Genomic DNA, 23,996 nt, shown 5'->3' with positions numbered 1-23,996 from the left:
GAGCTTTCAACGCTTAGGTAACCAGAATGGGACTAGACAGGTACCGCTCAGGATTCCCAGCTGCGGCAGAAATACCGAGGCGGTCAGACATTCCTAGCCAAAGGAGGACTAGCGCGGTCGCGACGCGAAATGGCAATCGAAGACGCGCTCCCGGGAAGCCACTTTAACACCCGCGTAAGGTACCTAAAGCAAGCTGCACTCGTGAGGGTGATACTCGCCGGTTACACTCATTTCACCCACAACGTTCTTCTCATTCTCACTTGTTTTTTTTGAGCGTTCTACTATATACCAAGATGTCTTCCAGGCCTGAATTGAAGGTTTGTACTACAATTGCATATTTCCCCGTTCAATTGGCTAATATGTCACCAGGTCGACGACGAGCACGGCTTCATCCGCTTCTTCAAGTCCCTCCCAACCGTCCACGAAGACACCGTCCGCATTTTCGACCGAGGTGATTGGTACACCGCACACGGCGAAGATGCCAACTTCATTGCCCGCACAGTATGTTGGACCGTAGCAAGCCGCCTGCAGTACTGACTTTGTGCAGGTATACAAGACCACGTCCGTCGTGAGGACACTCGGCCGAGATGACAAGACCGGACTTGCCTCCGTGACAATGACGGTCACGGTATTCCGACAATTTCTTCGAGAAGCTCTTTTCAAGCTTGGAAAGAGGATAGAGATATGGGAGAGCACTGGCGGCCGCATGAACTGGAAGGTCGTCAAGCAGGCGTCGCCCGGCAACCTGCAGGACGTCGAGGAGGACTTGGGCGGACAGATCGAGAACGCACCCATGATTCTAGCCGTCAAGATCTCTACGAAAGCATCTGAGGCAAGGAGCGTGGGTGTCTGTTTTGCAGACGCGAGTGTGCGAGAGCTGGGCGTCAGCGAGTTCCTCGACAACGACCTGTTCTCCAACTTCGAGGCTCTCCTCATCCAGCTAGGTGTCAGGGAGTGCCTGATCCAGACAGACAAGGCCGACAAGGCCAAGGACCCGGATCTGACGAAGCTCAAGCAAATCATCATGAACTGTGGCGTAGCCATCTCAGAAAGATCAGGCGGCGAGTTCGGCACCAAGGATATTGAGCAGGACTTGGCGCGTCTTCTCAAGGACGAGCGGGCTACTACCCTGCTCCCTCAGACGGACCTCAAGCTGGCGATGGGCTCCGCCGCGGCACTTATCAAGTATCTCGGCGTGCTCCATGACCCTTCCAACTTTGGGCAGTATCAGCTTTACCAGCACGACCTCTCTCAGTATATGAAGCTGGATGCGGCGGCTTTGAAGGCTCTGAACCTGATGCCCGGTGCCCGTGATGGTGCCAAGACGATGAGCTTGTACGGCTTGTTGAACCACTGCAAGACTCCTGTCGGTAGCAGACTGCTGTCTCAGTGGCTGAAGCAGCCGCTCATGAGCAAAGAGGAGATTACCAAGCGCCAGCAACTGGTCGAGGCGTTTGTGAACGACACGGAGCTGAGACAGACCATGCAAGAGGAGCACCTTCGTTCCGTTCCCGATCTGTACCGCCTGGCCAAGCGTTTCCAGAGAGGCAAGGCGAACCTCGAGGACGTAGTCCGCGCATACCAGGTTGTCATTCGCCTCCCTGGTTTCCTGGGCACTTTCGAGGGCGTCATGGACGAGCAGTACAAGGACCCTCTCGACGAAGCCTACACAATCCCTCTTCGCGAGCTCTCCGATAGTCTCGTGAAGCTTGCAGAGATGGTTGAGACAACGGTCGACTTGGACGCGTTGGATAACCATGAGTACATCATCAAGCCCGAGTTCGATGAAAGCCTTCGCATCATCAGAAAGAAGCTCGACAAGCTTAAGCGCGATATCGACCAGGAATTCTCCGACTCGGCCCGCGACCTGAAGCAAGAGGTCGGCAAGAAGATCTTCCTCGAGAACCACAAAGTCCACGGCTACTGTATGCGTCTTACTAGACAAGAAGCCGGAGCGATCCGCAACAAGTCCGGTTACCAGGAATGCTCAACCCAGAAGAACGGAGTCTACTTCACCACCAAGACCCTCCAGAGCCTCCGTCGCGAGTTCGATCAGCTTTCCCAGAACTACAACCGCACCCAGAGCAGTCTCGTGAATGAGGTTGTGGGTGTTGCGGCGTCTTACTGTCCTGTTCTGGAGAAGCTTGCCGGCGTGCTTGCCAATCTTGATGTGATTGTCTCTTTTGCACACTGCTCCGTCCACGCGCCATCCGAGTACGTCCGTCCCACGATCCACGCCCGTGGACAGGGCCAGACCATCCTCAAGGAAGCCCGTCACCCCTGCCTGGAGATGCAGGACGATGTCCAGTTCATCACCAACGATGTCTCATTAACCAGAGACAAGTCCTCCTTCCTCATTATCACTGGTCCCAATATGGGCGGAAAGTCAACCTACATCCGCCAGATCGGTGTCATTGCACTTATGGCGCAGATCGGGTGCTTCGTGCCCTGCTCCGAAGCCGAACTGACTATCTTCGACTCTATCCTCGCGCGTGTGGGAGCCAGCGATTCACAGCTGAAGGGTGTCTCAACCTTCATGGCTGAGATGTTGGAGACGGCAAACATTCTCAAGTCGGCAACAGCCGAGTCTCTCATCATCATTGATGAGTTGGGACGTGGTACATCGACATACGATGGCTTCGGCCTCGCGTGGGCCATTTCAGAGCACATCGTCAAGGAGATTGGATGCTTCGCCATGTTCGCGACGCATTTCCACGAGCTGACGGCGCTGGCCGACGAGCACCCACAAGTCCACAACCTTCACGTTGCAGCACACATCAGCGGCGGCACCGAGGGAGGTGAAAACACCAAGCGTGAGGTCACGCTCTTGTACAAGGTGGAAGACGGCGTCTGCGATCAGAGCTTCGGTATCCACGTTGCTGAGCTGGTCCGCTTCCCCGACAAGGTCGTGCGCATGGCGAAGCGCAAGGCCGACGAGCTCGAAGACTTCACTTCGAAGCACGAGGACCTCGGGCTGAAGTACAGCAAGACGGACATGGAGGAGGGCAGCGCGATGCTCAAGGAGATCCTGCTCAAGTGGAAGGAGGAGGTTGCCGCGGGGTCGATGAGCAAGGAGGAGATGGTGTCCAAGCTGAAGGGGTTGGTCATGGCGGACGAGAAACTGCTTGCGAACCCCTTCTTCCAGTCCGTCAAGACCTTGTAAAGGTTGAATTCGGATCAATAAGGCGGACATGATTTTGCTTTGGGTTGCTCGGCGTTCAGGGGAATTATAGGAAGTGTAATGATACTGGCTGGTTTACGGCCTACGGAAGAGCTACGTAGAGCCATGTGTAGACATGGCTGCACCAAGAAGATGTAAGATTCAATCAATTGGCGTTCCAAGTAGCTTTCGATTGTGGAAAGCTAGGCTAGAAAGCTATAACGTATTTGCATATGTGCCTTACGGAGCCGTTGGCCCAGCTCAGGTCCCTTGATTGCAGCTGAACCCGGGAAACTTTCACAGCTCACCGAACCCTCCCAAAAAGGCAGTGCCAACCCTTGGGTTCCTTCCCGTTTTGTCTCGTTCCACCTTAAACATACTCTAGGCAACAGACAAAGATACTTAGCCTCCGTCGAGGGCAGCAGCCGTCAACCAGTTCACATACGGCACGGTCATCCCCCCGGATGGCCGAGTGGTAAAAACACCAGCACAACATAATACCTGGTTCGACAGGGGAGCTCTGGTATCCCTCCAGGCGCGCTTGGTTCGACGCTGACCCGCGGCAGCGCAAGGGCGGTTTTTTTTCTTCGGTTTTGCGTGGGTCTTTTTTTCTTTTCTTTTTTCTTGTCGATTCTATTCAGTGAGGAGCGGTGCACCTGGGTTCAGAAGTAGGGTGTTAGTGAACCGAGGTGTGATAAGTATTTCAGGTGTGAGAACGGGAATGCGAGGAATGGTGTCAGATGTAAAGATAGAACGGTGATTGGTCGAATCATGTGTTGTCATAAACAGCCTCTGAAGCTGAGTATCATCATGAAGATGGGGGCGAGACGAGGATGGAGAGAACGTACCGTCATGAGTAGGCGTAACGATGCTTGCTTGTCATGCAGGTCCGAGGAGAGAACGAGACGAGACAGTCATCGGCGGTAAGAGGTGAAGAAGTCTTGGCCCAAGAATTAGTCGGACGATGTCCAACAAAACCATTGCGCAAGTAATTTGGGGAGTTGGTAGGGTATCAGAAAGTGATAGAACGGTGATGATTCGAATCATGTTGATGTAATCATAAACAGCCTCTGAAGCTGAGTCTCATCATGAAGGAGCGGTAGGGAGGAGATCGTGGACTTGACTTACGAGTACAACTAGAACACGCCACGCTGGCGACGCGACGAGAATGGCCAGGGCGCAAGAGAGACCTGGCAACATGGTTAGCTGCTGGCGGCATTCGAACGGATATGTGACGATGGTGTGCAAGGGGTAATTGTCAGACAAAAAGATAGAACGGTGATGTTTGAATCATGGGGTTCATAAACAGCCTCTGAAGCTGAGTCTCATCATGAAATGGAGGAGGGTGAAGACGCCTAATAGGCATGAGGAAACTTACATCTACTGGAGTGAGGATCACACGGGGACGTGGTCGGTGAAGAGATCAAGGGTCTGTTGGGTGGTCAGTCATTGCTTCCCACGGGATGGTATGTCAAGCGTTTTGAAGAGGGACGGGGTCAGAAAAATGATAGAACGGTGATGGGTCGAATCATGAAAAGATTTCATAAACAGCCTCTGAAAGCTAGGATTCATCATGTTGAGGGTGGGCAAGGCGGCACGGTATTGAAGAGGAATTACGTACCATTAATGGCGAGGCTATCGGGTGACGTGGGTATCGAGACATATGTCAACTTGAGAGTCTTGGAACCAACAGTTAGCAAATGTACTAAGCCGAGTTGGCAGAGAAGAGTGTGGTTCGTTATTGGGATCAGACAAATGATAGAACGGTGAAAGGTCGAATCATAAAAGATTTTCATAAACAGCCTCTGAAGCTAATGTATCATCATGGAAGGGAGCAATATAGGAGGCGAAGGCTGGCTTACATTACGGTGATGTCGACAGAACTTGCCGGGGGCTACGATTGCCCGGTTGGGGAAGGTCTGGGCCGATGCTGTTAGCTACAGATGGAGGCAAAGAGTTGCAGTCATGGCCGGGGTGAGAAATCCAAATCAGACAAATGATAGAACGGTGATGGGTCGAATCATATTTGATCATAAACAGCCTCTGAAGCTACTGTATCATCATGGAGAGAGGGGAAGCAGTGGTGCAGTGGGGGAGGCTCACATCGTGATGGGAGACAAGCACCTGCGTGCACACCATGGCATTTGGCTTCGCGGGAGACCTGGCTTGGCGTAGTTAGCAACCGCCAAGAGACGTAAAGACCGACTGAAATAGGTAACCACAAGGTAAATCAGACAAATGATAGAACGGTGATGTTTCGAATCATAAAAAAATTCATAAACAGCCTCTGAAGCTAGAGTATCATCATACGACGGAGCGGCAAAAGCAGTGCTGTTAGTAACGTACCATTTGTTATGACGCGATGGGGCGGGTGCGTCGTTAGAGACAGGCACACATCACGCGGAGAGGCTACGCGCAGCGAAAAGCTCAGAGAGAGCATTGGAACAAATAATACAGTTTCCATTCCTCTAGCCGATGAGACTCCTCTTCTCGTGCCCACAGTTTTTCTCTCGCGGGCCTGTGTATGTACAAACGGGGAAGAAAAAAAAGCATGCCTCGCTTTGGCGGGTTTGGTGGTTTCGTTGTTGTGGTGGTAACGGTGGGGTAGGTTTTTTTCTTCTTTACTCGACTGTCGCCTTGACGGGGTTGATCTCGACTCCGTACTTCTCCTTGAGCCTTTCGCGTCTGCGCTCCTCGTAACCGGGTGGGCGGATTCCTGTATCGTGTCAGTCTCTGGGCGGATGGACGGGGTGTTGGGTTGCGCACCTCTGCCCTCGCCAATCTCTGCAATCGTCTCCTCGATCGGGCGTCGCCTAGCCGCGCGCATGGCCATCTTGCTGTCAAACTCCTCCTCGTCTGGTCTGTCGGCCCGGTTGATCCAGAGGCGTCCTCCGGTGAGGGCGAAGACTCCCTGCCAGGCGGCGAAGCCGGCGCCGAGGCCGAGCACGATGGGCATTCTCTTGGCTGTGGTGCAGCGTAAGTATGATTACCATAATCCAAATGCAGCGTCAAGCGCCTGGGGCAGGTGTCCGTACTCGTCAATCCAAGGATAGAACCGGCGAAGAAACCGGCGGTTGCGCTGTTCCACGCATCGTCCTTTTCCCTCAGGTTGGCCATGGCAGTCTGGGTGAAGCCGTACGCGCCGCCGCCGAGAGCTGTTCGAGTGTCTCCGTCAGCCCACACACGTTCCCATTTAGACACCCCCTCGCAACCCTCGTATGTTCGTTTGACGTACTCATGACGGCAATGATGCCTCCGCTGCGGGTGAAGACGGACATCGCGCCGACATTCTGCTTCTGAAGAGCGTTGGTGATGGCGGCCAAGAAGAAACCGGCACCGCCAAGAGCGACGCTGGACTTGATGGCGGTCTTGATGGCATCCTTGGGATGGTACGTGTCGTCGTGGTCGCCGGCCATGGTGGATTCGGGGGCACTCCGCGGGCCAGAGGTTCAATTGGAAGAAACGAAGGATTGGTGAGGGATGTTGCGGAAGTTTGAGGTCGGGTTGAAGCTCCACGGACGATGTGGAGCTTCCGGCGGGACAGTCACGTGGTCTGGTTCGGTGAGGAGCCAATCATACAGCAGGGGATGGTCAACTTTAAGAGCAAATAGAGAACAGCCAAGCTCGGTGAAAGTCGGCAGGAGGCGCAAGGCATCAATTGCTTCCGTATACGTCCCAAGTACTTGTACGTTCTAGTTTTTTTTTCTTTCGCGATGTGTTTAAGCATTTGGCAGGCAATGCAGCTGTCTTCTTCTAAAGATTGTCAATAGCTTGGTTCGTTGGCTCAGCTCGGGCTTGGGTGACTAAGCCAGGCACATATTCAGCTCAGTCAGAGGAAATAAGCTTCTGTCACGTGTTGTATCACGTGGTAATCTCTCGTCTCCCCTCTGATGCCACATCCTTGCATTCCATGTGATTCTAACCACACGGAACATCGCGGCGCACCTAAAGATCCTCCCACCCAGTTGGGGAGAGAAGATCGGCTAGTTTTCCTGTGTATGGGCGACTACATTTCCTGTGTACTAGGTGACTTTTATAAGGACGACGACGATAAGTAGACAGCGATAATAGCAACAACAGTAGCAACGATAGCAGCAACGAGAGCAGCAACGAGAGCAGCAACGAGAGCAGCAACGATAACAGCGGGCATATAGGAAGAGTAGTCGCTCTAGCATAGGAAAAATAGGTGGCCTGGGGGAGAGGGGAACAAGGTTGGCCCTGCCTCAATAGGAAAGCATTAACAGATGCCGAGCTCCAAACTACCTCTGCTACCTACCTACCTAAGCACCCAGCTGCACCAGCGCTAGTGTGCCCACGGGCCGCTCTAAAACTGCCCCGGCGCCCAGTGTGCTGTGCGAGGCTGCCAGCTGCCCTGCGTCAGCCTGTCCACGTCTCGGTCCCCCGCCACTGCCCACCTTTGCCTCACCAGGTCATTGGAGGAAGGTACCGCCTTCTAGAAGCCGGCGCATTGGTAGCTTAAGGCCTGCCATTCCCTGTCCTTGACGCAGTGCATGAAAGCTGTCGTAATGGTGCCGATGGGACAGCTTTCGACATCAACTTCTATCAGGGCATTTGGTGTTTGTCCTTGCATTTAGATACCCGCCTTTACGACCTCCATCTGTCTGTCCCTTGCGGTGCCCCAGAAAGCAGCGTCCACCTCGTGTCGCCGCTGCTGTCGCCCGCTTCTCGACAGCAAACGGACAACCGCTTCGTTTGTACCTAGCCGGCGACGACCTGTCACCACACACGACAACACGACACATATCAACAGAACAGGGCACTGTTGAGTCATGTATGTTTTCTCACTCTCGCATCGCGCGCCTGCCAATGGTCGCTCGCTGTTTCTGGGTACTGACCTCACCTGGTGCGTAGTGACCCGCTGTGATCAACCCCTCCTCCACGAACGAACGAACCGATCAAGGCGAGCACATCTAAAGAAAATCCGACACGACCGAGACCATCGTTACGGACAACGGGATTAGGCCACTATAACAGAGTTACAAAGACGCTCGGAGCTGTCCTGACGGCAATATGGTCGCGACAGACAGCTACGCCATCATGTCTCCCCCAGATTCGCCGCCCATGACGCAGCACTGGGAGGGCCGCGCGCCACAGGTCAAGGAGGGGATGGTTGGCAAGTCGGGTATGTCTGTTGGTGCGCCTCTCGGGTTGTCGGTGTTCTCTATGACATCCGAGAAATTGGATAGGCTTCAGTTGGACTAACCGCCCGGCAGGCCGTCTCGCCCCCAGATGGGTTCATGACATTCTCAACTCTGAGCTCGACGTCGGCTCATTCACTAATATCCAATGGGATCCGAATGCCCGTTGCAGCCGCAAGGATGCATCCCACACACTCGTGCTTGTTGGCAACCAGAGTACCGCCGACGCCGCGAATCCTGGTGTTCTCTCCTGCGTCTGCACTACATGCGACTTCCATTTCCTCATCAGGAGAGCTTGGGACCCTGACCAACTGGTTCAACTCTGCCAGCCCGCACCCCTCCACTTTCCCCTAGAAGACACAGACTTTTACCTGCATCATCTGGTCAATGTCCGACAGCCATCTCAGCACCAGGACTACACCTCCGAGTACCACCCTCTGATCAAAGAGTCTCTCATTGCCGTAGAGCACTTTGCGTGCTCGGCCCCTCGTTGTACATTCCAGGTTACAGCCGAGATATCGCGTCCTCGTCTGAAGCGGGAATGGGTCCAGCTCCTGACCGATCAGCAACGAATTCTCGACAACTTGGCAAATGCTCGGAAGGAGTCCCCGGACCGCTTCGCAGACGCCAGAGACGACTGGTGTACTAGCGCGCCCTCCACTCTTAACACATACCTGCGAGATTTACTAGACAAACCGAATCCCCGCAATATTTCGCAACGTAACAAGCGGTTCCATGTCGTGTTCGGAGAAGAATGTTATGTTATTTTCAGGGCGATTCGGTTTTCGGAGGAGACGCTCGAAAAGGACGAGGTCCCGGAGCCTTACTTTATCCCACCCAAGTTGGAGCCTGGTACGCCCGGCACACCAACAAAGATTAGCACTCTTCGGGCGTTCATCGAGGACATGCAGGCTGAAACAGAGAGCCTGATCGTTCGCAGTGGAAGGACAGGTGAATCACGAGCTGCTGCTGGAAACCGTCTTTCAAAGGAGTTGCAATGCTTTGACTATCCACGGAACAAAACCACTTCGACAGCTCTCGAGGCTCATCGAATACTCGGCGTGTTGCCAGACTTCGACAGGGCCCTCATCGTCTACGCCTACAAACGGCAGTCTGTCTTATGCGAGCAACGTCGAGCAGACTACGTGGCGGCACTTCGCGACATTGCCCAGGAACATGCTGACGATGAGTTTCAAACACAGGCAGTGCAGGAGCTCACGCTGGTGGAGAGGACGCCTAGTGGGAATAATGGAGCAGTGGATGAGCTCCAGCAACAGGCATACTCGTTCTTCAGCCTGCAGTACACTGCGTCTGATGACGAGGTTATTTCTGCATACAATAGGAAGATTGAGCACTCTCCCTCCCAAGCCGATTTCGCGCGAGAGATGATGCAAGTCATCGGGCGCCATAGATCCAGCGACAGGATTCTCCTCCAGACCACTGGGCCGATGGACATTTCCACAGCTTATCGAATTCTTGAGACAGAAAAGGAGTGGCCAGATGATAGTATTCGCGCCATGAGTGAGGTTAAGGTGTGTTGAACGAGACGAGAGCCCCGCCGTGCTACTGCGACTAACATCTCTTTCCTAGGTCACTAACAATGCCGGGAACAAGCCAGTCATCGACCAGGCGCTGAACGCTTTGGAGGCCATTGCCAATGATAGAAAGAGCGACATGCTGCACCAGACAGTTCTTAGCTGGAGAAGTGATGCGGGAAGCTCAGCGAAAATCAACTCGACCTCTGGGTTGGCCACAGCGTCTGAAGAGACCAAGCCTCGTCTTGACCTGCCTGCTGGGCTTGAAAACATTGGTAACACATGCTATCTCAACAGTATTTTACAATACCTGAGAACGGTTGTGCCTCTCAGGACGCTGCTTGCTCAATACGCAGACTACCAGCTTGGTCAAGATGAGTCCGAGGTCACGATGAGACGAATTGGAGGAAACAAACTCCCGGTCGAGCAGGCTGAAGCGGTAATTGCAAGAATATGTGAGCTATCAGCTAACGATTATCCCCGAGTCCCATGCTAATTTTCCTCAGTCGTCGAAGAACTTAGCAAGCTGTTGGAGGATCTCGACAAAACCAAAGAAACAGCTATCCGTCCGTCGCAACGTCTTGCCAACGCAGTGCTCCTACCCACGATTGAGATCAAGAAGCAGTCGAACGCGGAGGAGGGTCCGAAGACGCAAGAGGTTATGGGCGCACAGTTCCCTTTGCCCCCGCCACTCCCGGCACGTCCTGCTCCAGTACCTCCCGCAAAGACCGTGGAACACGTCGGGCCCTTACCAGACGCAAACATGGTCAACATCACTGTAGACCCTGTCTCAGGCTCTGCAAGCAGTGTGAGCTCACAGACGCTGGTCAGTCTGGACGCCGACCAAGATAAGAATGCCGTACATGAGGACAACATGGACGTAAATTTCATCTCTGAGCACCCTGTACCTCCAAGCGACTCGGATGAAAAGGATGTGCAGATGGTTGATGCACCCGCACCTTCGGTCGAGGAAAGAGTTCTCAAAGCCCTCGAAACCCAGAAGCGTTCTTCTGGCACCGACCAGCAAGACGTCGAAGAAGTCATGGGTAGCATCATCAACCGTCTGCAAGCAGCAATCAAACCCACCGAGACCGACTCCAACGAAATCCAGTGGGAGCCAATCATGAACACGTTCTACGTCGAACTGGCCAACCACACAAAGATGCCCAATCAAGAAAAGTTTACCGCAGAGTCCATCTTGGAACGTGCGATAACAGCGTACCCTGCGGAGGGAGGACCCAGCACTATTGAGCAAGGCCTTGATCGGAACTTCAACGTCCAGCGGGTCGCTACTACCGACGGACATGACATCATGCGATTCACCTCCATCAAGAGGCTTCCGCCGATCTTGCATGTACTCATTCAGAGGACGAAAAACGACGGCCGGAAGAATATGAACCCTGTCCAAGTATCCGAAACGCTCTGCTTGGACAAACACATGGATGCGGCTGGAGACCCGGATGCCCTCAAACTCAAGCAAAAAGGATGGGTCATCCAGGAGCGTCTCGACCAACTGAGCAACAACGCAAAGACTTCTGCCGATAACCCAGAGCTTATGGATAAGTTCATCGACGGCTTCGTTCGCGTCGACAAGCCAGAAGACGAAAAGTCGGTCTTGACCGACGAACCTACAACATCGCTCAGTTTTGCTGGGGAGGAACTCGTATTCCCAGCCTACGCCTCACCCCCAGACTCAATGCTTGAGAAAGTTGACGCCCCGGTTGGAGCTTTGGCGGAAGCTCGCCAGAAAATAAAGAGCATGCGTGAAGAAGAAATGAAGGCGCGCTCGACTGAACATGATGCACTTTTCCAAACGCGAAAGCAGTTATATCGTTTGCAAGCGGTCATTTGTCACAGCGGACAGCTGAATGCGGGGCACTACTGGGTATGGATTCACGACTTTGAAGACAACATCTGGCGCAAGTACAACGATCGTACGGTTACAGAGAACGCTAGCACCGAGAAGGTTCTGGAGCTTCTCAACAGTAACGGCGATCCATACTACCTGTGCTACGTCGATGACAAGAAGCTCGACTTGGTCAAAGTTCCGAAGCGCAACTTGGACGCAGATGGCGACATCGATCTGATTGATGTACATGTCCTGCCCTCGGAGACCGGTCGAACCTAGTGGGGCGTCTGTGTTGCAGAGGACAGCTCTGTCGCAGCTGAGGATAATGGTGTTGTGACCGACGCCGCCTTTGACAGGGACGCCAACGACAGGGGACGCCAACGACAGGGAACGTCAACGACAGAGACGCCAGCCAACGACAGGGGATGCCAACGACAGGGAACGCCAATGACAGACGCCAAGGAGAGGGACGGTGATGAGACAGGTAAGGGGATGAGCAGTTACTCGCGTCGCCGTACACGCAATGCTGAATCTCACAAGCCATCCCTCAAACGCGAAAGGCGCTACAGCGATTCCACCTTGATTAAGAGACGAGTTACTCGGTCCGTCACTCGTTCTAGAAAAAGGCAAGCGGACTGCACAGATGAGAACGCGGCAAGTTCTTCAAAACCACGTGTCAGCGTCAAAAGAAGAACCCGACTCTAGATCACGATTCGAGGTTTACGGCGTTGAGGAATAAAAGAGAAGCACCTGAACCCGGCGCTTCGAAACAGAAGAAAGCGAAGACGTACATGAGCGGCGAGAGTACTGGGTATGGATTGAGACGTTAGTGTCTGGTCTCAAACGTCAATTCCATAGCTAGATGCATTATGACGAAGGTTTACGGGCGTCAGTTCATTATTTGGGTTTACTTAGTGGTCTTGCTTACTTCACCAAGCATGGATGGCGAAAGAATTGGTAGCAGCATGATTACTGCTCGCAGCATAGCATTTGCAGCTCAATACCCAGAGATTAGACAGCATCACCGCATTGTGCGCTTACGCTCGTCGTGTTGTGTCCAATGTCTGATGATGAGGTCCTTGCAGGTTCGTCCGATTGATGAGGAGAGTTTTGCAACCCGGGCAGTGTTAGATGGCTATCCGGGCAGTACCCCCTATGACCCGTAGTGATAGCGAGAACGACAGGAGTGATAATAAGGATAATGACGATAGACGAAGACGACGATAGACGACGATAGACGACGATATCGATAGACGACGATATCGATAGACGACGACGACGAATCTCCGACGTCTCCGTCGCCTGGCTTCGTTCGCAGCGTTGTGAGCTTCCAGCCCCAGACCCCCGCTCCGTACCCGCTTGCTCCGCGCCCCGAGCCCTCTATCCACACACGGCGCCAACTTTGATATCCACACCATCGTCGTCGCCAGCCACTGTGGAGATGTCTCACGCCTTTCCCGTCCAACCAGCATCTTCAACACGCCCCTTTGGCTCAGTGGTAGAGCGTCTCACTCGTATCGTTGCGAACTATGAGAAGGTCCACGGTTCAATCCCGTGAGGGGGCATGTTCTTTTGCTTCGGGCTACTTTAACAAGCTTTTTGACCCCGAGAGGTGCGGACGCTGGAAATAGGCGATGTATTTATTATTGGCTGATAATTAAGCAATCTGCAAATGTGATAGAATTGTTGCCGTACGGCCTGATAGCTGATTATATTTAAAGGTTTCATCAGGAAAATGATCTTTTCAGGGCCACCTCATTTACCAAGATGTCCGTAGTATAAAACATGCCGCACTAGGGCCAAGACATCGACTCTGTGACAACTTAGGTAATCTATCCAAATCAATTCGTGGACATGAAGAGGACTATGGTCGGTGTAAGAAGAACGTTGAATATCAGCGCTTCGACATCTGAAGCCTGGATCATGCAGAATAGGCACTTGTTCGTGTGGTTTACTGCTTATTGCTTGTTCAATACACAGATGACGACAGGGTTAGCCAAAGTGATCAAATATTGTCCTTTAAAGCAAATCGAAACAGTCTTACAAATGATGAGCTCTTTCAAGTCGCACTTTAGAACGCCTTGATTTGAAGCAAGCCCCGGCAGTCTCACTGCACTCCTCAACTACGCAAGACTTTCCTCAAGATCGACTCAAATATTCAGGTAGATCTCCCTGACACCAGCAGGCTTGCGGTAGAAATAAAGCAGCGGCCCTGTACTTCAGAGTTGGCAGCCGCAAACAAATGAGAAGAACCTCTGCCGTATGCGACCAGGTCTTCTGCAACCATTAACATGGGGAGCATGGAAAATAGACCCGCACTTCAAGACTTCGCTGTGTAGGAGCGGGCACCCATGCGGGAATACGGACGACGAATACGTCTGTGAAATAATCACTGGATGATGAGTGGAAACGGCAACCGTTGGCTACGACAACATAAATATACCCATACTTGGTATGGCAACTACAAAACAGCACCCAGGGATTTAGATTCAATACAGAGAGTAAAACATTATCCGGCACGTACTGCATACCCATTGTAAAGAGCAATCATGGGTATGTTGAAGCAGGACTTTTATACCCTTTCCCTCCCGTCTTTCTGGCCTGGAACTTCATCTCGTCAGGCCAATTCAGGATGGATCATTTCGAATGTAGCGAGCAACGAAGAGCTATAAACATGAAACATACTGTGAATGGATGCTGTCCCTAGCACGAACACCCCCAGAGATGTGGATGACTTAGTAACAACCAAACCGCCCCAACATCAAATATCACACCACGAGACCAACTCCAAAAATAACCTCCATTCCCCCCTCCTCCTCTCTGTCGGAATTACTTGCCGGCCTCATTGCCGAAGTGCGTCCACAGATCTAGCCCCCAAACCCAAGGACCAGGTATCAGATCACCGAGGGTTACTTAGTAACACCGTCTTCGGCACTACTTTCCGGTGCAAGATTCAGGCCAAGACACCTGCGAGATCAAGTTGAGTGCTAGGCTAGACTGCAAGATCAAGCAACGGGCTGTCATCTGCGAGATTCAGCTGGCCTCTCACTGCAAGATCGAAACAACTCTGCGCCCATGCTTTGGTGCCGAAGACAAGTCAACCTGCGAGATCAGGCTGCGGGGGCCTTGGTCGCAGGGCAGAAGGAACTGCGCTACATGTGATCGTCACATCCAAGCACGTAGGATTTCAGCCGGTCGAGGTCATGGTCTGATCTCGGGATGAGGCGTATGTCAGTCCGGGTTTCTGGGACGATAGGGTGTGCGGGGTTTGGGGGCGCCCACGACGAGAGGAGACGAGACGAGTCAGAATGGCTCTGGAGGGGAACGGCTCAGCTTTAGTGCGCTGGCTGTCTGCTGAGAAACAACAGTCACATTCAAATACAGCAGTTTGGGTTAAATGGTATGTATCTGGGCGAAATAAATCATCACTCCTTGGCGCTGATGTCAAGTCTGCTTGGGACGCGCCCTCGAGACACCGCTTGTACGTGTGCGTTTCCACCATATGCGACATGAAATCCCCCGTAATCCTTCCAAATATTGTACAGATGTGTCCGTTTATTGTGCAATTTCTCATTCTTCGTTCTTCAGTAGTCTCTCGTCGCACCACCCTGGTCGTCGTCCCCGTCGTTGATGGGGATGGGCGGGGGAGGTTGCGGGGTCTGAGGCTTGTGGCTTGGGTAGGATGCCATGTTGTATTTGGGTCTGTGGCAACATCATATCATATCAGCGCTGAGCTGTCATTTCTCACTGTCCGTCGTGAGGGCCATACCTGATTTTCATATGATGATCGCTGATGTGATAGCCGCAGGAGGCAAGAGCGGGAGAAAGTTCTGTCGTCCGTCGTCTGGAGGAAAGGGGGCAGTGGCATGGGAAAGCTTATATGTCCATCAGATAGCATCGAATAGCTGGAGATCGGTAGAGGAGAACATTGATCGGCGGGGGCGTGACGTCAGGCCACCATGATGCGGGAGTGCGACGATTTTGGGGACCAATCTAAATGGAGCACAGCCATGGCTCGGACGGCTCATGAGGGTGCTCGCTGCTTGTCACGCGGCATTGTGCCTCCGGATAAATGGATGGTGTTTGATAGTTCCTTAGTGTGATAGTTCACGAAGGTTGAGAATGTGTGGCTCAGGTGTTTGTCGGATGAAGTGTGCGGATGAGGCACGCGGATGGTGGGACACGGTTCCAGGGGTAGCAATCTCGAATGGAAGGAAGCTATTGATCTGTCAGTTCGGGACCAAACCATAGAAGTTTGTTTGTCTGTAGGTATGTAGCCGTGGAAGTGACCATGCTTAGGTCACCGAGAGGCTTCAGCCGCCTAGGATCACCGTTGTTGGTATTGGCGGGGTAAGAAGCGAAAGCTCCGGATTGCTCAGCGCTGCAGAGTTCAAGTTCACGATTTGCTGCGGTTTCCCGCGCCTACCATTCGTTTGAGGCTATTGCTCGGTTGTTTCGCAGTTTCGGCAGGCAAGTGTATGTCGCAACTCGCTTGCTTGTCGGTGGCCTCCAGTTCGGCCGAACAACTGAGCGACGGCGTCCAACCTCCGAAGCACCAGTCCCCTGAACGCTGGCTTGGAATCGTTAGCTCCCGCTTGCTGACGGCTGATCCCCCGCCAACCCCACCACGAGCTCTGGGAACCCCTGGCCGCTTCGGGCCCGCACTTGGCGACCCGCATGCGAAATGCTTGCGGCACAGCTGCCCAGAATGCATTCCTCAGAACATCGAATTCTGAAACTCCACCGCCGAAAGGCTTCTGGAGAAGGTCCTTCGTCCGACAGACCCGAGCGAACCGGAACCTCTTGTGCTCCGAGAATGCGGAATGCGTGAAATGACCGGTTTTCGCAACATCTGCGGGGGACCGGATGTTGTCAGCCGTTGACTTGGACGAAAATGCCAACGGGATCAGACAGCTTAGTGCACAATGGGCGATGAATGATTCGGATGACAGTCCAGAATCCACATCCGTGCCATGGGAGGTCGTAAAGCAATGCTATGAGGAGGCCTCGAAGATGGCAGCCGAAAAATTGCAGTCGTCGAAGGCCTTCTCTGATTGTTGTTGCTCTCATTGTCCCTCGTGGACCCTTATCCAGCAGCCCTGCGGCGTGATGCAACCGCACCACATCCTGCCCGTTGCTTGTATTGGCAAGATGGATTCCTTCCAAGCGGCCTCAATCTTTTTATTTTATCATTTGTGACCTGTACGCTTTCCTGCTCTCATGCAGCTGTTTCGAGCGGCAAGAAGGCCTAGTTGGGAGGCCCCAATCTCGTCCAATCCTTCAACGGGCAACCGTGGTCAGACAGCAAGCCGAACGCAGCGTCCTCCTCGCCTGGAGAGCTTCCTGTCGTTTTGGACTGTTTCGCCAAGGCCGTTACCCCTCTGTGGGCGATGTCTTACACAATGACTGGCTTGCCGAGCGTTGCGGTTTTCTGCATTCATTCGCCACGGTTGTTCCAAGGATCATGATAGTCTTGTCGCCGACGCCAGGAGAGGAATGGACGAAAGAGCCGTGGGCATAGGAACGACGGTGAGGGAGGGAAAAGGGAGACTTGCAGAACTTCCGTAAAGTACGATTTTTGAGTCTCGATTCAGGCCACTAGCTTTGACTGGCTCCAAGCTCCAAGCTCTCCGTCGCGTCGGGGCTGGGGTCCTAGCTTCCGCTCGTAAAATGCATGGTGGGGTGATGTCTGCAGGATTGACACTCGGCGGGGTCTGTGGAAAGCTGTCAGGGTGAGCAGGGGCGCCACTGCAGGCTGCCAGGTTTAGGGCAGACGAGTGGAGGCAGCTGTGCCATGATCTGCGTGCAGGCACACGATCCAGACTGCCTTTGGAATCAGCTGCTTTTGAATTTGGGCGAGGAGCCGGCCGGCTTCCGCTGGTGCTGTTGTCTGTCGTCCGCAACAGGCCGGCCGCCAGCAGGTACACGACTGAGGCAGACCGGCGTGGTTTTGGCCCATTTGGCATAGCTTTCGGGGCATGGCCAAGACACCTCTTTGGAGCGGGCGGGACATTGCCGCGTGCCTTGTCTTTGCTTGGTTGACATCGAGAACGAGATGGGTTGGTCGACCGTTGGCTGATCGATGCCCTGGTCTGCCATCCTTGCTCGAGGACGGACAAGGACCTTGTTTTGACATTCATCTTGCCATTTCCAGCTCCGCTCTGCTATCATTGATGGCAGTATTGCGGATGGCGATGCTTGTTGGTGGTGGATGATGCCCGACACTGAATCAGTGGCCTGCTGTAGTCTGGTATCTGCTGGGGGAACGCAGCAGCAGACCACGGGTTGGATAAACGGACCGAGATGGCAAAACGGCAGGTCTTGGCTCTGGAAGGCGCGAGGCAACGGAGGCTCTGCGTGCGGCGAGGGAAGAGAATTCTGCTGTTTTCTCGGCAGGACGAGGCCACAGTGCCGTGATGGTAGGGAGACATTTTGCCGAGGCCATCTGCTTCAATGCCACGCCAAGGGCGGAATCGTATCTGGCGATTTCCCGTAGTCCTGGAAGCTGACCATCTCATTCCCGACGATTAGGTAGTGAGACCATTCGGCGAAGACGATGGAGGTTAGGGTGTCGAAAGGGAAAGGCCATTTCCTAGTGTCTGGGTGCGGCAGGGTTGGGATTGGCCTTGGCTGGTTGTTGGTGTAACGAAGCAGCTACGAGACGGTGAGCCCGGCCGCTCGAACAGAGCCTCCCGAGAAGATGATGTGCGTGCATGAGGATAGCAATGGCCTCACAGAAGACATAGAAGGAACTCGCTGGTGTCACAGGAAGGTCCGGCCCCGTCACGGATCTTGAGGAAGGCCCGATGCCTCACCCGTCACTGCCTGAGGTAGGTGCACCTTCCTTGAGTTCTTGCCTCTTCCAGCCATGTCTCACTGCCCAGCTCTTTCCCTCTCGCAGTTGAGACTTTTACGTATCCATGGGCAGCCCAGCCGGTCCGGACGAGCAGTTGCCCGGACCGTCTCACCTGGCCGTCTCCTCGCTCTCACCTTGCCCGGCGCGCTCACCGTCCACCGCTCACCGTCCAGCACCGTAAAGGCCCTAGCGTCGCCGTAACGGCCATGTACCACCTCAACCTCACCCCAACACAACACCCGCTTCATCCGACCACGACAGACTGCCCCCGATGCACGCAACACGGCAGAGAGTCTATCAAAACCGTACTTTTCCATCTAGAGAAAACGAATAGGCAAGAAGGACAAGTGCAATGACGCGGTCAAGAAGCAAAAGTCAGCTGCGTGGGGCGTAAGGTGACGTCGGCTACATGTCGGTGGGCGCCGTGGCCGCAGTCGAGTCGCTTTCAGAAAATCAGACCACCTTTTTTCCCTCTGCCTCCCCACGCAGAACCACCCAGAGATCAACCTTCAACAGCCAAAGATATGCACCGAAAACCCAAAAATTCCTCAGCTCACCTGCATTTGCGCCTAGTCACCTCTCCAGAAACCCCGGCCCCGGCCTGTCATAGGCACTTTCCGGAGTGCCCAGAAAATGCTACCACCTCCAGCACCACCGGCACCACTTCCATCCACGACTCCAGGATTGCAATGGGCCATGTCACCACGTCCATGGACCACCCCCCACGTTGCCAACCCGTTGGACTCTCTCCAGGCCCAACGACACGTTCCAGAAACGCTCGAATGCCCGTCTCGATGGCTACGTACCTGTCCCGTACTTTCGTAAACCCCTTGCTCGCCTCTCCTGTCTCCAACGTCTGCAACCTTCGCCTGCCACCCTGGTCAGGTCCGTCAACATCGGCTGATAGCTCCCGGACCTGCGTTGCGCTGCTTGCCGCCTGCTTCCCACCCGAGATCAGCACCATGAGTGTAAGCATCAGTTCCAAACCTGGGCTGAGCTGCCAACCCGCCAACGGCTTCTGGGCAAAGCGGCCGCAACTCGTCCACGTCCTTGTCTCTCCTCCGGCATCTTGACCTTTGATCAAGAGGTATAAAGACCAAGCCCTCTCAAGCCACGTCCTTCTTCTTGCCTCTTTTCCAATCCACCACCTCTAAGGCATCTTGGCCTGAACATACACTCTTCTACACCATCACTTACACACACACCACCTCCACAATGACAGACACGGAGGTCGAGTCCATCAGCCCGTATGGCCCAGCCCGGTCAACCGTCAAGGGCGAGCCTCTTTCTCAGGAGGAGATTGAGAAGTACAATGACTTCTGGAAGGCTAGCTTGTACCTGTCTCTGGGTATGATCTACCTAAAGGAGAACCCTCTCCTTAAGGAGCCCCTCAAGATTGAGCACTTGAAGCTGAGGTTACTCGGCCACTTCGGTTCTGCTCCGGGCCAAATCTTCACCTGGATGCACTTCAACCGCCTCATCAAGAAGTACGATCTCGATTCCATCTTCATCTCTGGCCCCGGCCACGGCGCTCCGGCCGTTCTCTCCCAGTCCTACCTCGAGGGTGTATACTCCGAGGTCTACCCCGAAAAGTCGGAGGACGAGGAGGGCATGCAGAAGTTCTTCAAGTCCTTCTCATTCCCCGGCGGCATTGGCTCTCATGCCACCCCGGAGACCCCAGGCTCCATCCACGAGGGTGGAGAGCTCGGCTACTCCGTTTCCCACGCCTTTGGCGCCGTCTACGATCACCCCGGCCTCATCGCTCTGACCATGGTCGGCGATGGTGAGGCTGAGACCGGTCCCCTGGCCACTGCTTGGCACAGCACAAAGTTCCTCAACCCCATTGTCGACGGTGCTGTTCTCCCCGTTCTGCATCTCAATGGCTACAAGATCAACAACCCCACCATCCTGGCCAGAATTTCACACAAGGAGCTCGAAAACCTGTTCCTCGGCTACGGCTGGCAGCCATACTTCGTCGAGGGTGACGATGTCAACACCATGCACCAGGCCATGGCCGCCACTCTGGAGCACTGCGTTCTCGAGATTCGCAAGTACCAGAAGCAGGCCCGCGATTCCGGCAAGGCCTTCCGCCCCAAGTGGCCCTTGATCGTGCTCCGCAGCCCCAAGGGCTGGACCGGTCCCCGCAAGATTGACAACAACTACATGGAGGGTTACTGGAGAGCCCATCAGGTTCCTATCCCCAACGTCGCTTCCAATCCTGAGCACCTCCAGATTTTGGAGAAGTGGATGCGCAGCTACGAGCCTGAGCGCATCTTCAAGGACGGCAAGATCTCCGACGAGCTCAAGGCCCTCTGCCCCACGGGCCAGCGCCGTATGAGCGCTAACCCTGTTGCCAACGGAGGAGTTCTCAGGAAGCCGCTGAAGCTTCCCGACTTCAAGAACTACTCCATCAAGGTCGACAAGGCCGGTGCTACCAACGCGGCTAGCATGAACAACATGGCCACTTACCTTAAGGACGTCATCGCTCTCAACCAGACCAGCTTCCGTCTCTTCGGCCCTGACGAGACCGAGTCCAACAAGCTTGGAAAGGTCTATGAGGCTGGCCAGAAGGTCTGGATGGGTGAGTACTTTGAGGAAGATGCCAACGGCGGCAATCTTGCTCCTGAGGGTCGTGTCATGGAGATGCTTTCCGAGCACACCTGCGAGGGTTGGCTTGAGGGATACATCTTGACTGGCCGTCACGGTCTGCTCAACAGCTACGAGCCATTCAGTAAGTCTCTGCCCCATAGAATTCAACAACAATGTACTGACTCTTCCAGTTCACGTCATCGATTCCATGGTCAACCAGCACTGCAAGTGGATCGAGAAGGCTCTCGAGGTCGAATGGCGTAACAAGATCGCCTCCCTCAACATCCTTCTGACCGCCGTCGTTTGGCGCCAGGACCACAACGGCTTCACCCACCAGGATCCAGGTTTCCTCGACGTCGTTGCCAACAAGAGCCCCGAGGTCGTTCGCATCTACCTTCCTCCCGACGGCAACTGCCTCCTGTCCACCATGGACCACTGTCTCGCCTCATCCAACTATGTGAACGTCATCGTTGCCGACAAGCAGGAGCATTTGCAATATCTTTCCATGGAGAAGGCCGTCGAGCACTGCACCAAGGGCATCGGAATCTGGCCCCATTTCTCCACCGACCAAGGCGAAGAACCCGATCTTGTCATGGCCTCTTGCGGAGACATCTCGACCCACGAGTCCCTCGCCGCCATCGATCTGCTCCTCCAGCACTTCCCAGAGCTCAAGATCCGCTGCGTCAACTGCGTCGACCTCTTCAAGCTCATCTCCCACGAGGACCATCCCCACGGCCTCACCAACGCCGAGTGGGTCTCGCTCTTCACCGACGACAAGCCCGTCATCTTCAACTTCCACTCCTACCCCTGGCTCGTCCACCGCCTCACCTACAAGCGCCCCGGATCCATCAACATGCACGTCCGCGGCTACAAGGAGAAGGGCAACATCGACACGCCCCTCGAGCTCGCCATCCGCAACCAGACGGACCGCTTCTCCCTCGCCATGGACGCCATCGACCGCATGCCCCATCTGCACAACCGAGGCTCCGCCGCCCGCGAGACGCTGCGCAACCAGCAGATCGCCGCTCGCAACGAGGCCTTCGAGACGGGCATGGACCCCCCGTTCCTCAAGAACTGGCAGTGGTCTCACAACGGCCTGTGGGAGAAGACTGTCTCTAGAATCGCCAACTAGACTGGTCGGTAAATAGACTCGGAAGGACAAGCACGCACGTATAGAGTAGATGAGAGAGATGATTCACGCGGGTTTTCATGATTTTGGCGTTGGGACGGGTTCAATTGAGGCTCTGGATCGAAGGTCGACGCGGTTGGTGGTGTACGTGCTCTAAACAAATTCATACAGTTCTGTTAGATAACAACCTTGCGCACACTTTCAATGCATATACCATGAACAGCAGCATGTGGCCAGCACAGTGGCACCAACTCTTGTAAAAAGTGATATCTTGTCTTCGTACAGCCCAAAACTAACGGGACCAAAAACACACCTGGTATCTAAGCAAAGCCACGATTACAAGAAATGCTATGAGTGAACAAGAAAAAGGGAAAGGTTTCTGAATGCAGCGTTAGAGCGCGCTCGCGCGCTCGAGAGGGGGGCGAAAAGAAAAACGACTCCAGACGCCTTGATGCCTGTACAAACTCTCTCTCGCAACTCAAGCACAGACGGGGAACATGGCTGCAAAGCTGCATGCCAGACGCACGTTCGCATGCGTTGCGTTCATCTGAAGAGACGAACCTCCGTTACCCCGCAAAAAAGAACAGCTCGAACGCAAGGAATCTCAAAAGAAGTTGCCACCCGTCCCCCCTTTTTCGTACAACGTGGGCGTATCGTGATAATCGTTCCTCTACCTGAAAATGCAGCGCTCCAACCACCATGCTCGTCGGCCCGAGACCACCGACGACCGCGCGGCGCTCACCAACATCTCAACTTCCTCCATATCGACGGTCCCTTGATCTTGCCACCCTCCAAGTTCGGGCCCCGTACGCCCGGGCCGCGCTTCTCGTTCTCGCTGCCCGCGGGCAGGGGGCTCAGCGGCTTCGTCATGCCCCGGCGGTCCATCTCCATGTTCTCGTGGACGCCCGTCTCGGCCATCCGCCTCGCCTCGACGACCCTCCGGACGATCAGCGCAAACGTCTCCTCAATGTTGACCTCGAGCCGGGCGCTCGTCTCCATGAACCCGCAGCCCCTCCTTCTGGCCCAGTCCAGTCCGACAGCGGCAGGCACCGCGCGGGACTCTTGCAAATCGCACTTGTTTCCGGCAACGATCTTGACGGGCGGGACGGTCTTAGCGCCTGGCGCCGCGGTGACGGTGTCGCGGTACGACGAGGGGGAGATGCCCGCGCGCTTGGCGCGGTCGGCGTTGTCGAGGCGGGTCTCGGCCTCCATGTCGATGAGGTCGTTGAAGTACTGCAGAGCGTCGAGAGAGTCGCGGGCCGTGATATCGTAGACGAGCAGGAAGGCGTCGGCGCCGAGGTTGGAAGACGCCCACATGCCGCGGTACTCCTCTTGGCCGGCGGTATCTGTGAGGGAGAGGTGGTAGTTTTGGCCGTCGATCTTGCGGGTGATGGAGTACGAGTCCTCGATCGTGGGGTCGTATTCGGAGGTCCATTGGGAGCGCACGAGGCGGAGGGTTATGGAGGACTTTCCACAACCGCCATCGCCGCAGATTGTGATCGAGATTGGTATCGGGGGTTGTTGAGAGATTGACATTTTGGAGAATGTGGATTTCCGGGGAAAGAGGGTTCCCGGCAAAAATTAAAGGGTTTGTCGTTACTTGTTCGGGCGCGTGTAGCAGGTTTGCGACAGTTCGATGCGTCGATCGCAGCGGGTCTTTCTTTGTGTGTTTGGAGGTGTCGCTGGTGTCGCAGGGCTGCACGTTGCGAGACAAAGGAG

At 54.5% G+C, this 23,996-nt stretch overlaps 6 protein-coding genes across 6 annotated transcripts; 3 read left to right on the top strand and 3 right to left on the bottom strand.

Moving 5' to 3' along the window:
• Window positions 1-293: 293 nt before the first annotated feature.
• On the top strand, window positions 294-3,163 carry msh-2 (DNA mismatch repair protein msh-2; the record flags this gene model as incomplete). The annotated part of the gene is made up of 3 exons (XM_037321721.1): window positions 294-317; window positions 370-501; window positions 548-3,163. 3 exons carry the CDS (start codon window positions 294-296, stop codon window positions 3,161-3,163), a joined length of 2,772 nt encoding a protein of 923 aa, XP_037178992.1.
• A 2,618-nt stretch (window positions 3,164-5,781) lies between these two features.
• CGCA056_v006470 (NADH-ubiquinone oxidoreductase 21.3 kDa subunit) lies at window positions 5,782-6,576 on the bottom strand (the record flags this gene model as incomplete). Its single annotated transcript, XM_037321720.1, has 4 exons — window positions 5,782-5,876; window positions 5,927-6,124; window positions 6,196-6,315; window positions 6,396-6,576. The coding sequence occupies 4 exons, from the start codon at window positions 6,574-6,576 to the stop codon at window positions 5,782-5,784; spliced, it is 594 nt and encodes a 197-aa protein (XP_037178991.1).
• A 1,642-nt stretch (window positions 6,577-8,218) lies between these two features.
• UBP2 (Ubiquitin carboxyl-terminal hydrolase 2) lies at window positions 8,219-11,982 on the top strand (the record flags this gene model as incomplete). Its single annotated transcript, XM_037321719.1, has 4 exons — window positions 8,219-8,303; window positions 8,395-9,851; window positions 9,910-10,309; window positions 10,361-11,982. The coding sequence occupies 4 exons, from the start codon at window positions 8,219-8,221 to the stop codon at window positions 11,980-11,982; spliced, it is 3,564 nt and encodes a 1,187-aa protein (XP_037179837.1).
• Window positions 11,983-15,287: 3,305 nt separating this feature from the next.
• On the bottom strand, window positions 15,288-15,483 carry CGCA056_v006468 (uncharacterized protein; the record flags this gene model as incomplete). Its single annotated transcript, XM_037321718.1, has 2 exons — window positions 15,288-15,405; window positions 15,473-15,483. 2 exons carry the CDS (start codon window positions 15,481-15,483, stop codon window positions 15,288-15,290), a joined length of 129 nt encoding a protein of 42 aa, XP_037179838.1.
• A 4,291-nt stretch (window positions 15,484-19,774) lies between these two features.
• Window positions 19,775-22,280, top strand: CGCA056_v006467 (putative phosphoketolase; the record flags this gene model as incomplete). The annotated part of the gene is made up of 2 exons (XM_037321717.1): window positions 19,775-21,290; window positions 21,340-22,280. The coding sequence occupies 2 exons, from the start codon at window positions 19,775-19,777 to the stop codon at window positions 22,278-22,280; spliced, it is 2,457 nt and encodes an 818-aa protein (XP_037179839.1).
• Window positions 22,281-23,015: 735 nt separating this feature from the next.
• rap-1 (Ras-related protein Rap-1) lies at window positions 23,016-23,813 on the bottom strand (the record flags this gene model as incomplete). The annotated part of the gene is made up of 1 exon (XM_037321716.1): window positions 23,016-23,813. The coding sequence occupies one exon, from the start codon at window positions 23,811-23,813 to the stop codon at window positions 23,016-23,018; it is 798 nt and encodes a 265-aa protein (XP_037179840.1).
• Window positions 23,814-23,996: the final 183 nt, after the last annotated feature.

The sequence above is a fragment of the Colletotrichum aenigma genome (assembly GCF_013390185.1).
Source record: "Colletotrichum aenigma strain Cg56 chromosome Unknown KSG_Cg56_contig04, whole genome shotgun sequence".
In the NCBI taxonomy this organism is placed as follows: Eukaryota; Fungi; Ascomycota; class Sordariomycetes; order Glomerellales; family Glomerellaceae; genus Colletotrichum; species Colletotrichum aenigma.
This window is presented reverse-complemented; position numbering and strand designations above follow the sequence as displayed.